We start from the raw sequence: 18,445 nt of genomic DNA on the forward strand, positions 1-18,445 counted from the left end.
TTGTTTGAATTTTTTATCAACACATGTCTGGTTTTACAGTGATGTGCAGGGACAAGTCGAAGTGTTTTTGTTACCAGACAAGTTTGGCACTCATCTATCGACCCTGGAGTGATGGTAAAATTGGTTGGTACTACGGCGAACTACGGATCTTAGTGCTTCCATAATCAACTCGACAGTTCTTCCAGCGTTTTGCTGTTCAGCTAAATGGTCGGTAGCGCTGGCACATTTTTAAAGTTAATCAGAAATGAAAAGTGCTGGAGTGATATCTTCTGAAGTTTGATCAGCAATGTCAACACCAAACCTAGCCTTGTCATTTCGGTTGGAGTTTAATGTTTTGTTCTCACGATCCAGCGAATTATGTATCTAGCATACATGATCAAATGGTCAAATCGTGACAGGGCATGCAAGATTGGATAGATGATTGTTAGCTGGATGGATCTCAGTAGATCTCGAAAGATGCGAGACGCTTTCGAAACCTCTGACGAGATGGAACGGTGTATTCGCAGCGTAGACCAACCAAATGAGAGCTCATTTGGATACAGCTCAAGGATGCGAATCTTGGTCAGTATTATTGCTTGCTAAGGATAACAGAGCTTGGATAGCCATTGTAAAGAAGAAAAATGAATTGGAACAATATTGATAACGACATCAAGGCAATTAATAAGCAACATTAATAGTATTTAAGGCTACACGATCACAGAAAAGAGGTTATCTTGGTACACCTGATGTTTTAGTTGTAGAGATTCTTTACTGATACTTTACTGGTTTCGGACGTTCTGAGACATTGAAGTGAAGGTATTGCGATATTCCTCGCATTAGCAGGGAAATAATGTGTGTTTACTTGCAATAATTACTAGGCTTTATGAAATTTTTGAAGAAGTCTTTGGGACCATCACTGTCTCCTCACGAAAGCTGGTTGTTTAGCTACTTTGAGATGTTACCTTCATTAGAATGCCTCTTCTCAAACACTCTCCGATCAACGAACGAGGAATTCTTCTTTTTAACTGTAAGAAATGCGCTGCCTAACCTAAAGTAGTTTTTTCCTCCAAGGTTCGAAGGCGTGCTTTAAAAAAATAATCTAGCTCTTGATGCTCTGCTAAGTAAGTTTATAAAACCCAGCTCCTTATAGCATTTCCGAATCCGCTTACTCGTAGTAATGCTCTTATCACTGATTGGAGTAACTATGTATTACCATGCATTTCACATTTCGAGGTGAAGCATTCGTTACACACTTTCCAAGAATGTACAATAGTTGGGGACAATCTCCTCGCTATCCAATTCCTAATGCAGACGCTACCAAGCGCAAAATTAACATGTTTTTCTTTTGCGAAGATTGCAATCAGCGACGAATAAGAGCAAAAAAATTGAATATTTTGATGTTTTTATGGAGCTAAATGGCTCTCTGCATACGATGTGCTCGTCACTACAACCCCTTTTAAAAGCATCACCCTACGAATCTGAGGTGGTACGGATTTCAGGTGGAGTACTCGTATACAGCGTAGTAAAAAATCTAAAAGAAACCAGTAATACATGTGCAATCGGGTTGCAAATTTGTTGTCTTCCGCGCTGCGTCCATTTCAGCGTTTGTGCTAGACATAGGACGACGATTATCTTTCGGACTTACACCTTCTCCAGAGTCATGAAAACACCGCTCTATTTCTAATCTGTATCAACAAATGTGTTGTCTCTTTCTGGAAAGTGCCTTGATGCTAGTCAAGTTGATTAAGAATAATTCTTTTACCGTACCAGGTGCAACCAACCCTCTTTCAATTCCGCCGTTTTTTGAGGAGAGTATTCGCATTGACAATGTCACTCACTGCGGTTTCACCAGCGTCACCCACACCCTACATGGTGATTGGGTTTGAACAGCAAGTGATCTGCAATTTCCATAATGATACCAACACCTGAAGGTCAATTATGATCACTAAACACCCATTTTTATTGTTCCGAATTTCTAGTCGAATTTAGTAAAATTCAGAACGCCTAGAGTGTTTTCTCGCTGTGCCTCATTTTCGCGTGCTAGTATTCTGCATGCTGTATCGGGTCGTAGATTATGTATATACCAGCCTGAACGTATATACCATATATATACCACAGAAAGTCTGAACGTCCGGCTAAAGCCGGACTTCAGACTTTCTGTGGTGTTCGCTTCGTTCCCCTTCACTGATCAACGAAAATCAATATTAGTCCCCTTTTCGATTGGGATCAGACTTGTGTATCTCTAAGTCAATTTCTTATGTTTTTTTTACTTTTTTTGTTCATTAAGGCAAAAGATCATGTTACCAATGTTAAGGCCAAAGAAGAAGGAAATAGCACAGTAGAAGTAATAAAGGTGTAAAGCAAATCGGGTTACGAATTTGCCCATGGCTCCGAAACGGCTGCAACCATTATCTGCTGCGTTCATGCTAGGCGAAGTGATGGCGCACCTTTACCTATCCTTCGGGACTTACGCCCTTTCTAGAGGCATTAAAGCATGGCGCTGGCGCACCAACCTGTATCAACAAATGTGTTGTCTCTTTCTGGAAAGTGCCTTGATGCTAGTCAAGTTGATTAGGGATAATTCTTTTACCGTACCAGGTGCAACCAACCCTCATTCAGTTCCGCCGTTTTTTTGGGGTTAGAATATTCGCATCGACAATATCACTCACTGCGCTTTTACCAGCGTCACCTGCACCCTACATGGTGATTGGGTTTGGAACCGCAAGTGATCTACAGTTTCCATAATGTTACCAACGCCTGAAGGTCAATTATGATTAAACAAACAACTAAACACTCATTTCTATTGTTCCGAATTTCTAGTCGAATTTAGTAAAATTCAGAACGCCTAGAGTGTTTTCTCGTTGTGTCTCATTATTGCGTGCCAGTATTCTGCATGCCACAATTAAAGGCATCACCCCACGAATTCGGCGTGGTGTGGATTTTCGTTGGAGTATACCTGCATCACTGTAAACAATCGAAATGCGGTTACTTACGACGTCTTCTATTGTAACGCGCCACCCTTACGTCCCGCTCCCGCCTGGGATTCGTCGGATGAAATGAATTACCTATCGGGGTGTGCGAATGGATTTTCGACAAATCACAGACGGACGCAAGAAGCGAGGGTGGCGCGTCGCAATAGAGGACGTCGTAAGGAGCCGCATTCCGAGGACGTCTGTTTACAATGATGCAGGGAGAGATGAGCCGAACACTGTATTCATAATCTAGGGCCCGATATAGATATAATCCAACGAAAATCCATACCACGCCATATTTGTGGAGAGATGCCTTTAAGTTAAGGGCAATTTATTCTGTTCCTAGCACCGACGCTCTCCGAACGAAGTGAAATCACCTCTTCTTGAATGCTCGTTCACTCGAAATCTCACTTCTCGTTTTGTTTCACTTTTCATAGCGCTTTGCTTGAACGCATGATTTGATTCGAATCAGAGGGCACTTGAGTTATAATATCCTTAAGTGGTTTGAGAGATCTGATCCACTAGTATTCGGCTTGCCGCGGATCAGCAGCTAGTTCTTGTAGTAGTTGTTTGTTTCATTAGTGAAGTGGAAAAAGTTGACGTTAGAGTAGCGCATAAACCATTTATGTACCATTTATGTTCAATTGAGGATTGCTGTTTAGAACACACAACCTATAATGAATGCGTTTTTAATCTTCTCAATCAGCAGCCACAATCCCCGCGACTAACATGAGGAAAACCTAATAACAGCTTCTTTGTTTTACGCAAACACTCAAATGAAACGATTTGTTGGCATGAATATGGCAGAATAAAGCTACTTCTGAATATTCGCGCATAGAATCAAGTGACATTTACCGCTCATGTTCAGAACTGTTTCCGAAGTGTGTTCATGGCCTGTGAAAAACATTGACTATTGATATAATAAGAAATAATGAATACATCATGAGTCTAAAACAAACGCGAAACATTGAAAGTTGTATGACTCACGAGTCGGCAACTTTACGCTTTGTTTTCCTTTCATCTTCGACGAATTTAATGATGCCGTTCTGATAAGTATGTTTAACATAAAAATCAAAAAATTGTTTGTCCTAGTGCTAAAATGAGAGCTCGCGCGAAAATAGGGGACGTTTATCAATCAAGTCTACAATAATGCAGGTGTATAGTACATAAGATGAGCATTTGAGTCAACAATCGTTTGTACAGTAAACAAAGGGAAGATTCAATCTTGACGTTTGAAGTGCAGGATAATGCCACACTGATATCAAAATCGAGGAAAACATTGGAAACATTCCTAAGTAAAAGAAGAAATCCGAGTATGGAGAAACAAAACTAGACAACTCACCTCTTGCTTTTATTGCAGGTCCGCATTATTAATTAAATTGTAGATCGTTTGCGGGTCCAAACCCAATCACAGTGTAGAGTGCGGGCGGTATGCAATTGCAGTGTCATTTTAGGTCCGGATATTCTCCGAGTAATAAAAAAAAAACGACGGAAATGAATGAGTGTCGGAAGGAGTACCTGCTGCTATGGGAAGCTTCAATCAATTCGAACCAGCGTCAGAAGACTAGCCAGAAGTAGACGAGATATTTGCTGGATCGAACTAAAAATAGACCAACACTTTCGGGGCACTGAAGGTGTAACAGTTAAACGTCGGGTCGTCAAACATGCCAAAAGCACCATTTAATAGTTTATTAGACATAGTTCATTCAAGATATCGATGCAAAGATGTCCAAATCAAAAAGTAGAGATTTAGCAAACGGTATATATGCAATAAAAACAGAGAAACGTCCGTAATGAAAAAAAAAACAAGGGAAAAGCGGGAAGACAATGGTAGCACAGAATAATGTATAGTCGTGAGTAAACCAAGAACTACACGAACGGATAAACGTTATCATCCGAGGTTTCTATCATTTTCTAAACAATTTTGCACTCTCATGTACATGTAGATAAGCGCACAAAGCTGCTTATGGAGTTTATGAACGAGGTTTGGACATTCACTAAAATATTATTACGAGTAAATGGTATACTCAAATCAGTTGTCAAAACAAACTCACAAGTTTGTACAGTCGGAAGATCGTCGTCTTTACAGTTGTGGTAATGCAGTCAGCAAAGTCGTTTTGTAGAGCAAACTAGTCGCACATTTTTAGGTCAATATGTGGATGTAAGGGCGGGCATAGCGCAGTCGATAAGAGATTCCGCTATGGCAGGAAGGTTCGAGACCACCCTAGTGCCAACCAAGCCTTTCGTCCATCCGGAGTCGGAAAACTGGTGCCAGACTTGTGTGGGAGGATAAAAACACTGACTTCACACTTGGAATTGCCCAAGGGAGTCACTCTACACGTTAGACAAAAACGTAAATCTTGTGAACCTCAAACGATTCTGAATTGAAGCGGACGCGTTGGCGCACCCCAAGGGGATTGATTAACGCCAGACACTTACACACACTTTATCTCCGTGAGAAAGCCCTCTGATTATTGGTTAGAACTTGTTATTGCAGCGAAAGGTGAGCGAATACCTCCTTCTCTCAGAAGTTTTCCAAAGCTCTTCAAACAGAGGAACCTCCTCATTAAGTTTGTACGTGTTTATGGCGTGTGTGTGTGGATAAATTGTCCGGCGTTAATCAATTCGCTTGGAGTGCGCCAAAGCGTGCGACTTCAAACCAGAATAGTTTGACATTCATGAATCCTTAAAATTCCTCATCCTTAAAATGAATTATAGTGACAAGCAGGAGTGTCAAGTGTGCACTAACGTCACCACGTACAAACCGTCCACACCTTCACATCTTGGTCGACCACCGCTGACGGTAGTGAATTTTCGAAGGCTATTACACAATTGATGAAAGTTACGACAACTGCGTATGTCTCAACAGACCTTTGAAACCCTTAGGACCTTCTGTATGTGGTCATTTAGCTGTAATCTTGACGAAATCCAGTTTGTTCTTGAAGTTGTGCTTGATGCGAGGTCCTTAGTGGTGTGCGGTTGACGATAATCTTCGTGAACACCTAATATAGGGCACTCAGCAAGTATGTCGGATGGTAGTTGTCCCCTCAGTCGCCTTTCTTACCGGTGTGTTACTTCTTGAAAAGTGTGCGAATTAATATCAGCCATGTGTACCGCTTGAACTATATGAAGAGGGTGGTCACCAGGCAAAAGAAAGACTGTCGATATAATATCAAGTTCAAGAGCTATGCGAGACTTTATGGCCTTAATCGCAACTTGTACTTCCGAAAGAAGAATCAGAGGTCTTACTCTACTGGCGGAGGAGTTCGTAGTTGACACAGGAGTTGACACAGGAGCATAAAGTTCGAATAGCGGAATCTTTTCAATCCCACGACGAGAAGAGGTGTAAATCTCGTCTTTACGAATACAATGTTCTGCTCATAACAAGTAGTTTGTGAACTCGTAACTCGGAGTCAAATAGCGACTCACAACAAAGGCACGTCCTCTGACAGGGCCTTTCAAGCTAAAAAGAGCTCCAGAAGAGGAATTCAGATTCATACAGGTAGATTTGGATAAGGGTACCGGAATGAAAATGGCAATCGCCTTACGTTCAAGTTTCCCACGCGCCTTTTTTTAAATGGGAATTCTCTTCCTGAAAAGAAGGATCATCGTCATGTAGAGATGGCAGTCGCTTAGCCGCACGACTCGTACGGAGATGGACGTCACAATAATCACCCATTGGGGGTAGTGTTTACTTAATTTCGCTCAGCAACAGCACTTTTCTGCAGAGGTCCCTGCTCACCGTCTTTTTCGAAATTCAAAACTAGAAGTCAGCTACAAGGGCGAGACAACATCTGTCTGACGACAACATCAAAAAAGGAGAAAAGAAGTCGGTTGCACTTTCTATTACTCACAACCCCAAAGCAACTGTACAACGAGGAGGATCCATCCGCGGACTATATTCTGCATCTCAACGTTTTGCTATCTGCTGCTGCTATCTGCTGCAGGAGTTGCTTGAAAATGGAAAGATCACGAGACTCTTGATGACAAACACTAGCTGCAAAACAATGTTGCAAGCATATTTTTGAAAGCGCTGGCAGGAGAGAGTTCGCTTATGCCGAAAAATACCAAATATAACAGTTAGCTAATTTCGACATGAATTCAAAACCAACGCATCACTATTGCTTAGGGAACAGAGTTGTTTGAATGAGGCGAGTCTGTCCAATTTTTTAATTATTGAGCTGCCCGGGACCACATCTGGGTTTGTATCACACATTGAAAACGAAAAAAACATGAACGGTTTTCAAAAAAAAAAACTTATCGGCTAACGCTGCCCCTGGTAACTAACTTAAACTCAAAAAAGAAAGCCGCAAAATTAGGACTACGGAATAGCGATGTGTAGTAAAACGTGAATCTAAATGCTGTTCTCATTTAAAAACGAAATCAAACAATGGTCAAAATGGTCTTCTGCTGTTTCAGGAAATTTTGCATTGAGGAGTTTTTCAAAAGTACGGCATTTGCAGCGATTCTGTGATTGTTTATCCGTTGATTTCCACATGCATACAAGTCGAAATCAACCAACAAAGATACACCTTTGGACAAACATAACGGCGTGTATTTGGTTGCGGTGGCGAAGAAAGAGCTCGACGAATGGCTTGCCGAAGGGAGACTTCTTTGAAAAGATCGCCCGTGACTGAAGTGTGGAAATCCCAGGCAAGTATTCAAGCAAGTGTGTCCCGGTGGTGGAAGATGAAAACTTGAATGCAACCTGCACGCGCTAACAACTTATAATTATCAAGAGAACTTCGGTCATCTCAAAGGCACATTTTCCTCACATGGAGAACAAAACAAGACTTTTTCTGCGAGTTACCTGTTCTCTTAAGAATTTTGGAACGGTGAAGGAAACGAATCGAAATCTCTAAGTGGACGAGAAAACGGTAGTGCAGCGGAATCGAAGGTTTCAAGATATGCTTGTCAAGCTTTGCAGAGACAATGATGTGTAGCTGGGCGGGCCGAGTATCACCATGCAGACTCCAAAAGAGGCATCGCCGAACTCACCACAAAATCCCGCATACTGACCCTTCTAACTATCTTCGCACCATGTTCAGAATGTGCCAAGATCTCAAAAGTAAAAATGGAACGAGATTCTTCATTCATTCATTGATAAACCATGCTCACCAATTCTCATTTTAGCGGCGTAGTCACAACATGGTAGTGGCGTCAATGATATCAGATTAGAAATACTTTTGGAAATAGTTAAGGTGAAGACCAACTGTTTGTAACAAAAACTTGAAATAGCAACAAAAAAAAATTCAAGGTTTCACCATCAACTTTTACAATTTTCGATACAGCAAGAGAACCAAAATGGCACCGCATAAAGTTATTACGAATGGATGTTTCAGAACTGTGTTCAGTCTCGGAGTTCTAGATTGCCTATGTGCATTCGCAGTAATTTGCGGCCCACTTGTCAATGTTTACGTCCAGCCACCCCTAGCACCATTAATTAATTAACTGCTAATCGTAGTGGTAGTTAATTTTATGTATCATAAATAGCTTCATGAATTGCTTGCCGTAATGGAAGTTAATTTTACGTAACTTCTCCACAGTCATGAATTACATTTCTGCATCTGGTTTACTCCTTTCATAACTTCCCTCAATGTGACCAATGGTCGCGCGAATTCTTCACTTTTTTTATCACTAAAGTAGGGTCAAAACGACATGACGCACGTACGCAATTGCGTTCGCGACTTCTCTCGAGGCCCCTCGGTGGAGCGTAGCGGCTAGGAGTGTGGTGCATTCCTTACTGGGACGCCCTCACCCTTCGCTCCAGCTTGCGACGGTCTCGACTCGGTTACAACCGCTGCCTCCACCGCGCCGTTTCGAGCGCGCACGCAAATGCACCGCAACTATACTCATGATTCATGTCGTTTTGGCCCGACTATACACTCCTTGTTCTTAGTTTTATGATGTATTTTGGTAGTATTGCCGTTCATTATTACCTTTCAGAATATGAAATCTTAAGGAAACACTATCTCAGAGTCGCTGAATTTTTAGGCGAGGAGCAGATATCAACTAACTTTGGGATAGCGATGACCGATTATCACGTCAGTTGTGATCAACGCCCCACAGTTTCTCTCGCCCTAGTTCTTCTATCTTAATGGCTGGGACGATTTCTTGCAAGGGTGATTTAGAACAACAAAACAAACTCTCGCACACAACCTTTTATATCTGCGCCGCTTTAAAAAATAATGTGGAATAATAAGATGATTTATTTAAACATGCATTAAACTAAAGGTGTAATTTCTAGCAGCTCAGTTTCCCTCTTCTTTCGTACTGTTCGCGATTTCAATTCTAGCTCAACTCTGCAACACTTCTCTTGAATTGTTCACAATTTTGAGCCTAGTTCAACTGTTGATTTCATGAGCAGTGCATATTGTGAACACATTTATTCTGTTGGCTAACATTTTGCATAGTTAACATCATGTTGGAAAGTATTTAGGAACCATCAAATAGTAACATTTATATTCTTACGATTACAATTCAACTGTTAACAATAAACTATTAATGTATTCACTACACTACATTGTCTCTCTTCTCTACGGCAACAGATCTTGATCTTTTGTCCACCTTTACAAACTCGGTTTTGTTGCAAGCAATGCGTAAATTTATGCGCTAAATGGTTGTTTAGACTGAGATTCTGATGCGAATAAGCTCATATAAGATTTTCATCTGATTATGATTGAATTAATGGCATCGCACATTGTGATAAAAGTAATTTGATATTATCGTTGATCGCACATGATAGAAAGAAGTTCCATATTATCTAAAAAAAAAGAAGGTCCCTAAGCGATGAAGAGCACGGCGTTGATCAATCCCTAGGGGTCAGGGTTGCACCTACGCTTTCAGCATCAGTTGAGAATCGTTTGAAATTTATGAACGCGTATGCAGCCTTACAATGAATGGTGAGGGCAGGTTAAGGTGTTAATTCTTTATCTCTATTTCCAAGCAAGCTTGATGCCAAAGTATCAACTGCGGGGAATGAAAGAATTGAGAAAAGTTATATTTAACATAATAAAGGGGTAAAGTATAAGAAAGAGCGAAGAGTATTACGTCTATTTGTAGAAATGTTGGAGGAATGATGTTAGCAAAAACATCAAATTTCACACACTAGAACTACTTCTACGAATCATCCCTGATCAGAGAAACTGAACGACTTCAATACGTCACGCGTATCATTCATCACCGAACATTTTGTTGCAGTTGCTACACGCCTAAATCACTTATTCCGGCGACATGTTTAACATTTCCACGTATTGAAGCAAATAAACAGTAATACAAATGGCATATTCCTAAAAATGTAGTGATAACGCATGCAGGGCTGCACAATGAGGGGTTTCACGTGGGACACGAGGAGGATCAACCCTTACTTTGAAGGACTTTACGGATGAATTTGACCAGCGTGACGGCTGTCGTCCAGTAGTACATCTAATATCGCCTGGAACAAAGTTTCTCACAGTTCTGGTATAGAAGTTTTCTTTCAACCACATGCGTTTGGCTCACCTTTACTTTCTTTGGTACACGCAGCGGCTTCAGTGATGTTTAATTGCAGAGGGGCGAAACTTCGAATATCTTTCCATCTTCACTCGCGATGAATCGGGATACCTCAGTATCTCTCCTTCGATTAAGCATTCAGTTGCTCTGAACATATTTTAATCCTATTTACGAAATGCCAAGATTTCTGAAGCATAAATTAATGCGGGAAATACGGTGCTGTTAAAGAGGAAAGTACGGCCTGAATCAACGCTAAGTACAACAAAGGCAGTCTTAGAATAGTCCTAGAAATGGACAAAGTGGGGCCAAATGTACAAATTTTGATGTATGCTTGTAGTTGCCTATTTATTTACAACATAGTAGTTGTTAAAGTCATAGTTGTTGACAGACCCAAATCCTGAGAATCCGAAGAACTAAAGAGTGAGGCTGCCCGCAGAGTTAAAAGCCGCGCGGCAGCGCGTTTTGGCGGCTCTGCGGTTTTGGTGCTTATTGAGCGCACTGTTTTAAATAGTCAATAACCACCAAAACAGTAGAGCCGCCGAACCGCGCCCACGCGCGGCTCTTAATTCTGCGGGCAGCCTAAGAGAGTGCTTCCAAAGCAAAGGATTACGATTAATTCGAGGCGTTGGTGATTAAATCGCCACCAACCAAAGGATATAGTCCGAGCCCTGTACAAGTTATGATAATATGCAGTAGTCGTAAACAGAAAGACGCATATGATAAAACAATGAAATTCAGAGCTATTTCCATGTGTTTACATTTTCTGGAGAAATTTGTTTTGATAGATTTTTCTGTTCTAACAAACCTCTTTGTACCACTAAATGCCTCAATGGTGAAATGATAGTTAACATGTGAAATCTTAAACGTATTACCCCACGAATCTGGGGTGGTACGGGTTTCAGGCGGGTAATGCCTATACGGGGTCGTAGATAGCATCGCGCATTGCAACAGAAGCCATCGTAAGAAACAGTTCTGGGGTCGTACGTTAACACTGATACAGGGAGAGATGGACGGAATCACCCTTTTCCCCACAATCTACGACTTTATATAGGCATTACCCGCCTGAAACCTGCACCACCCAGATTCGTGGGGTGATGCCTTTAAGGAATGTTACCAGATCGTATCTCACTCTCCCAAAGGCGAATCACCTTGACTCCCGCTGATCTTCGAACTGGTCGAGCGGGCGCCAGTTATTCTTCCATTTCTCCCGAGCGCGTGCCAGAGTAGCCCAGAGGTTTCTCCTTTCGCGTGGGACACGAAGAGCACCATAATTTTCTTTGAAGGACTTCGTGAAGAAGTCTGACCATCGGGTTGCCGGTCTTCCTGTAGTGCGCTTAATATCGCGCGGAACCCAGTCGCTCACGACTCTGGTCCAACGATTGTCGTTGAAGCGCTTTTCGTGTCTGGCCCACCTTATCTTGTTTTCCTTGCCAAACGCGACGGCGTCTCTAGTCTTTGATCGCTGATGTAGGACAGAATTTCGAATCCCGACCCTTATTTCCGCGAAGCGGAATACTCTACCATCACTCTTTCAATTGAGCGTTCAGTGGCGCTCACTGCATTTTCTTCCTGTTTGCGAAGTGCCCAGGTTTCTGAAACATAGGTCAAAGGCGTTCAAAGGCGATATGAACATGGATTAGCAATTCTTTCAAGAGAACGAAGAATTCTGGCATAAGAAAAATTTGCTAGTCTATTTGATTTAGCGAATTTTGAATTTTTAGTGGAACTACTTGGTACAACTTTCTCAACCAGTTTGTCTCTGTGAACTGCATATGATTGAGCGACACAGATTCTGATTATACAAAAAAAGCGTTAGCATTACACTCAATGCGCGACACACATTATGAGGTACTTCTATTGAATTGGAACAATATAACTTTAGTTCACTATGTAATAGAGGTCTTTTGTTGTCTTTAAATCCAGATATATATGATTTCACTCTTCTATAGAATCTTCTTCTATATCTTCTATAGATTTCACTCTTCGAATCAAAATTTCATCATTCAACTAATCAAATCAAAAAATTTTGTTTTCGAGAACGTATTGTTTTCGCACTTTTTTAGGATTATGAAGGTTGAGAGTGGAGCTCAGCGGGACAAAAGTCCCAGAATTTCTTCTTGGATAAAAGTATGGCCCTTATATTTCAGAACATGAAGTGAGAGGACACACTACTTTTGTATAATCTCTAAGTATCACAGTGAATAGTACCATGAATTGGATAAAATAGATGGGAGAGTTGAAGAAGCTGCGTTTCACTGCACTCATTAGTGAACTGCCGAATGCGAAAATGATGAAAATATAACATATTGGAACGGAAACATCAAAATTGTTCGTTCAAAATGAAATGCTTGATCTGACAGAACGGATCTATTCAAAGAATGACGAAAAATCATCGTTGAACATTTTGAAGAAGGACAAGGAGTCCTAGGAGTTAACACAATGTCAACACAACACAGTGACCGCGTTCAAGTGTCGTGAAACTGCGGAGCAGTTCGTTCGCATACGTTAAAATATCGTGCTTTTGGTTCGCTCGAAGACGCAACCAAGTCGTCGTGCTGAGATCCAGAGAGGCATCTTGTTGAACCAATAGTGCCCATGCGTAATATCGTCATTAAAATAGTCTACGTAGTCGCCCTGGATCGGAGACATGTCTGCTTCACCTGTTTCGGTTCTCTCTTTGAGAACCCTCAGACTAGCAATGTCCAGGTGGTGCCTCCTAAAGCCTTTGACGCTCTTTGGGAGAACCCGCAAAGAGGTGGGCGGCCTAAAAAACTTTTCTTGAGTCCTTTTCCATCCGTTTACGGTTACGTTTAGATTACGAAACTGAAGTATCTACCGGTGTGCAGAGCACGATCTCTTCTGTACTGGCCGTTATAATTACAAGAAGTGAAGTTCGACAAGATGTAAACGACAAAATGACTAGGGTAGCGGTCACGTGCAATTTGGGTAAAGAGTTTGGATAGGGATGAATAGTAGCTTTTTTTGTGCTCTTCAAAAGAGATAGAAAGTCTCGTAGTGGTGTTTGGAGTACAGTCACGAAAATATTTGCTGAAAGTGAAGCTGTTGCAATGAAACAAGTTGTAGCAAAACGAAAGCAAAATTTTGTTCAGTGAAGGTTATGTGGTAAGGTAAAAAGGACCGTGGAATACGCGCATGATACGTGCTCCTAGCGTGCAGTTCACGTTCTCTAGGAACGTTGATTTTTCAGCTGCGTATCAATTTCAAATGAAAGTGATATCTGTCTTAAAATAGCAGGATTCATTGACAAAAACGCAGGAAAATACTCACAACTTCATAATGTCCGACTCAGATTCATCCAAATTTACTGACCCATCTACTAACAAGCACTGGTCTGTAGCACAAGTATATGACAATTGGATCTATGTGTGGACACTGCCGCAGCACATTTCACAATCAAGATTTGGCGGTAGGCGAAAACCTTCAAGCGCATGCACCATTATTGCTTTAGCGATGGCTAGAGTATATCACAGGTCAGGAATGCGGTTGCCGTCAATGCCGCTGTCGAGAGAAGGAAATAGCAACAATGAGGTCATCATTCCAGTGTCATTACTAGCCTCACTAACCAACTCAATCGTAGACGGAAATGCGGTGCATGCTCGAGAGATGGCGAAGAGACAGACCTCACGAGTATCATTTGTTCTCGCACTTGACACATTCACTATTCCTCAAGGGATTGAGGCTCTTGGTGGAGTAATCCACGAAATCGATTACAGAAGTGTGCGTGGAATCACATGGAAACTCCTACCTCAGCACATCCAGCATGCTATTGGTAGTGAATTTATCGCTCATCTACCTTCGCTATTTTTCGTATTGATTATAGTTGAAAGAGCTGTTTTAATCATTCACGAAAGAGAGAACGGAACCATTGCAATTCTGGATTCTCATTCCTATATGCAAGGAAAGAGAGGTGCCGTAATAGCGATTTCTCACATTGCCAACTTGCGTCGGTTTACATCTTTTGACTCACATCTTCTATAACCGTCCTCGAAGGAACAGCTTCTACACAGTGTCGTCTGAAATTTTGATAACTATATCAAGCTAGGTACTACCACATATTGGAAGTCGATTTTAATAGAAAAAAAGTGCATTAATTCTTCGTGGAACTAAATATAGGCAAAACACTGCTATTTACTTGACTCAGTTGTTGGGCTAGTATTACTGATATCTTCGCCGAGACGTGTCGTCTTTGAACACAGCTCTGTACAAACTTTCTTCATATACGACAAAGACACGCACAGATTCCATCCCTTCGCCACTGCTTTGTATCCTGCGAGACTTAGTGTTTTCGTTGCATATTAACACCGAATGGCCCTAGTACCCCACGCTGACAATGGCAGTTCAGCGTAACAAAATGGACAGTTGCAGTCATATATTCCACGCTCCCTTTAAGTGTTTGCCTATTTGGGTTCAGTTTTGGCGGTGTGCTGGGCAACAGCACCTTCTTGCACCATGCGGGTAACTTGCGTCCTTGTAACTGCGCAGAACATACAGCTGTCGTGTCCACGCACGTGTACGTGTCCAGAGCGCATACTTAAATCCCTGGCTGGGTTTAGTGTAAGCGAGGTCAACGCGAGTAGGTAGCAATCAGATTTGTATTAGTGGACCCAAGCTCTGCTGTAACTCATCAACTACGCAATGTTCACGGACACAATGCTGTCAGTGCTCCACGACTTTATTTCAAAATCCGTCTCATATCCGTTTACATACATATATATCCGTTTTACAGCATCTCTGATCGCCTTCACTTCAATCACCTTGACTTGTTCTTTGAGCTGGGAGGGCAGTAATTTTTTTGCTTGTCCCGATCGCGTGCCAGAGTCCCCGTAGTTTCCTATTTTGCGTTGGTCACGAAGATTTTAAGATTACGAAGAGGCATCTAGATTTTCTTCAGAAGGATTTTATAAAGAAGTCTGTCAATCGGTTCTTCGGATATCCTGTTGTGCGTTTAATATCGCTTAGAACTTTGTCGTTGCGGATATGGTCCAATGGCGGTCGTTGAAACGGATTGCGTGTCCATTCTACTTCATTTTACTTTCTTGGGAAATCCCCAAGCCGCTCATTTCTCTCTGTCCAGCTAGGGGTCAGGAGGCCCTTCATGTTTATTTATTTTCCGAAACAAATAAACGTAGCTGACGCATTCGGATAGGTCTCTTCGCTGAGCGAAAATGGAGCACTCGAGACCCACCCGTTTTTCATGAACTTCTGTCTTTTGCAGACTCAGTTGAAGGCCGATGCATCCACAAATCTCAGCGAATTCGTACAGTATTCATTTCTTGGCTGCTAAATGGTAGATGTTATCATAACAATGTCCTCAGCAAAGCGCAGATGGTGTAGCTGTTAACCATCAATTTTCACTCCTACGTTGCCCCATTCCAGATCTCGCATTGCGTTCTTGAGAGTGGCCGTGAATATTTTAGACAAGATTGTGTCACCCTGTCGGACTCTTCTCTTCACTTCGATGATGATGTTCTTTTGGAATGGCAAAGTTCCGGTTGCGAATTTACTATATAACTCTCGAAGTACCTTTACGACCTTTACGTACTGAGTAGGAACGTACTGTCTGTCCAACGCCTCCATGACTCAACTGATCAACTGAGTCAAAGAGGTTCTTCGAATCGATGAAGGTAAGTCCGAGCGGCATTTCTAATATCTGAAGAAATTAGATTTTGTTGAACACTCAAGCAGAGAAAAAGAAGGTAAAGTGTCTGATATTAATCAGTTGCCTCGTGATGTATCAATGCATTCGATACCAACTCAGAATGAGGTTGAGACTTATGAATGCATATGTAGCCTATGCAATAAATTGCAGTGCTAGTCGACGTATCAAGTCAGCATTTTTAACCTCTTAGGCAAGCATGGTATCAATTTAACCCGTAGGAAGAAAAGTTAGGTTTTTTTCCAGGATACCAAATCATCGACTATTAAGATCCGTTTGAATCTCTTCATACTGCATTACATAAGAATTGCATCATGCATCATAAAGACGGCGAAGAAGCCGAAACGTCAGGCAAGCAAAGGTTCCATCTAAAAACCTCGCAGGCACACTATAACAAAACACAGACAGATTATGCCGAGGTTTCAAGACAAGAGAACATTCGAACTATCATGAATAATTTTTTTTTTGAGAATGATAACAAATAATTTAGTCGACATTTACGGCTTTTTGGAGGCGACGAATCCTCGGGATTATAGCACATCTTTTGAGTTTGCCTTCAAAAGCAGAATGTAAAGCACACTGAGTCCTCCCAACATCACACGTGTTTGCAACATTGCGCTTTAAAGCTTACTCAAAGCGAGTGAGTGGAAGTTGTGTAATGTTCATCATGTTCGTGATCGACGAGCTCGACGACTACTGCGTACGGATTTTCATTCGCAATTCCTCAAGATAGCTATTGAAATGCATACTCTCATATAAACTAGCAGGTATTTGCTGAGCCAAGGACAAATTTCAAAATAATCTCAATAATAAGAAAAAAATATAACAGCATCGGTATTTTTTGCAACCGAGCCACTACATTCGTAATATATACGAAAACTTCAGTGCTACCGTTTTATTCCATCTAGAAAGAAATGAAGTGAAAACGGATAAATCGATAAAACTGATGTTTACGCAAGAAATGATTATACTATCCAGTTCGTGAACTTTTAATAAAACTTTGACGATTTCCATTATCTTGACATCTTGATTGAACTTTATAAAAGATTGTTTGGATCTTCATTTCTGGCCGACACCTCGGAGTCTATCGTACGTGATCCATTCAAACGCTTCATATGTCCTAAAACGGGATCGAGAACACCCATGTTTTGAATAATATATTCTGGAGCAGAAGTGGGAACCGTACCCGAAGATGGAAAGGATCTGTGCTCCCGTGATGGTGTGCTTAGTGCAATTCGAACCATAGTTTCAGATGGGGAAAGCGTTTTTGTGTTATAGAGAAGCATCACTCTTTGGGATTCATATTTAGATTCTTGGCGTAGAATTAGTACTCGAGAGCTTTGCTGCTAGTGGTGTGGGATTTGTTTGTCCGTCAAGATTATGATGTGAAGTTCAAATTGGGTACAACACGACATCACACCTAAAGTCGTGAAGCGCCACGAGTTCTTTATTCCTGCAAGACTTTTCATTACTGGACGCTTGCTGGTCTAACCCTCTTTCCAATACATCCAGCCACGCGACTTTCTGCAGGAATTCACGAAAACTCGCAATAAAATTTGCAGAAAGTCAGATAATGCTGATGTCAGCAAACTTTTCAAAGTGTTCAGAGTTGTTGTTCGTTATAGAAAGACAAAACTGTGCCATATCATTTTGATTGGGCGCAATGAAAATTTGTGAATTGTTACATTTAAAAACGCTTACATAATCAGCCAACTACAAGTCATCCATCGACGTTCAGACAAGATCCTCTCGAAACTTCTTCAAAAATGTTACGCTTTGTAGTTCCCTCATTGCCGAAGAACTCCTAGTGCAAGGCAGCAAACCTAAAAATAGAGAGCAGTGTTAGGAAGACAGATGTACACTTATCAACTCTGAGCAAGATTAAAACAAAACAAACCTGAAATTCGGTTGCGTAGACGACTGCGCTCAAAGCGGCGCGGCGGAGCGTAGCAATTGAGATCGAAGAAGGGTCCTCACAAATGCCTCTCGAAGCCGTCCGAGTAAAGCTGGATGTGGCCCCATCCCCCGTCTGAAGGGGATTTCTTTCAGATTTTTGAACCTCTTCAAGAGAACTTTTTCAAGGATAAATCATGTAACATGTACTTTGCAGCTTTTGAGGAGCTTAAACGAGCCAGAAAAGCACCTTTAATCACAGAATATTGAAGAATATCTACCTCCAAAACTACTGCAATTTGCAAAACTAAGTCGGAGTAAATGTGTGGCAGTCAATATGAGGTTGGACCGTGACTGCTCAATCGATGGTTTGAAACAATCCTAGTGCCAATGTTTCTTTCCACACGCAAGTTACATTTGATCTCTGACATTA

At 41.5% G+C, this 18,445-nt stretch overlaps 4 protein-coding genes across 5 annotated transcripts; 2 read left to right on the plus strand and 2 right to left on the minus strand.

The window, feature by feature from the left end:
* Window positions 1-4,842: 4,842 nt before the first annotated feature.
* Window positions 4,843-13,091, minus strand: RB195_011832 (uncharacterized protein; the record flags this gene model as incomplete). The annotated part of the gene is made up of 6 exons (XM_064193414.1): window positions 4,843-4,948; window positions 5,006-5,032; window positions 10,260-10,386; window positions 10,452-10,528; window positions 11,591-11,765; window positions 12,986-13,091. The coding sequence occupies 6 exons, from the start codon at window positions 13,089-13,091 to the stop codon at window positions 4,843-4,845; spliced, it is 618 nt and encodes a 205-aa protein (XP_064050997.1).
* RB195_011833 (uncharacterized protein) lies at window positions 13,038-13,405 on the plus strand (the record flags this gene model as incomplete). The annotated part of the gene is made up of 2 exons (XM_064193415.1): window positions 13,038-13,197; window positions 13,257-13,405. The coding sequence occupies 2 exons, from the start codon at window positions 13,038-13,040 to the stop codon at window positions 13,403-13,405; spliced, it is 309 nt and encodes a 102-aa protein (XP_064050998.1).
* Window positions 13,406-13,739: 334 nt separating this feature from the next.
* RB195_011834 (uncharacterized protein) lies at window positions 13,740-14,441 on the plus strand (the record flags this gene model as incomplete). 2 transcript variants are annotated; one of them, XM_064193416.1, is made up of 1 exon in its annotated part: window positions 13,740-14,441. In XM_064193416.1, the coding sequence occupies one exon, from the start codon at window positions 13,740-13,742 to the stop codon at window positions 14,439-14,441; it is 702 nt and encodes a 233-aa protein (XP_064050999.1). The 2 variants fall into 2 exon arrangements, with proteins under 2 accessions (XP_064050999.1, XP_064051000.1); XM_064193417.1 differs by having other exon boundaries at window positions 13,941-14,441.
* Window positions 14,442-15,800: 1,359 nt separating this feature from the next.
* On the minus strand, window positions 15,801-16,040 carry RB195_011835 (uncharacterized protein; the record flags this gene model as incomplete). Its single annotated transcript, XM_064193418.1, has 1 exon — window positions 15,801-16,040. The coding sequence occupies one exon, from the start codon at window positions 16,038-16,040 to the stop codon at window positions 15,801-15,803; it is 240 nt and encodes a 79-aa protein (XP_064051001.1).
* Window positions 16,041-18,445: the final 2,405 nt, after the last annotated feature.

The sequence above is a fragment of the Necator americanus genome, chromosome III, assembly GCF_031761385.1.
Source record: "Necator americanus strain Aroian chromosome III, whole genome shotgun sequence".
In the NCBI taxonomy this organism is placed as follows: domain Eukaryota; kingdom Metazoa; phylum Nematoda; class Chromadorea; order Rhabditida; family Ancylostomatidae; genus Necator; species Necator americanus.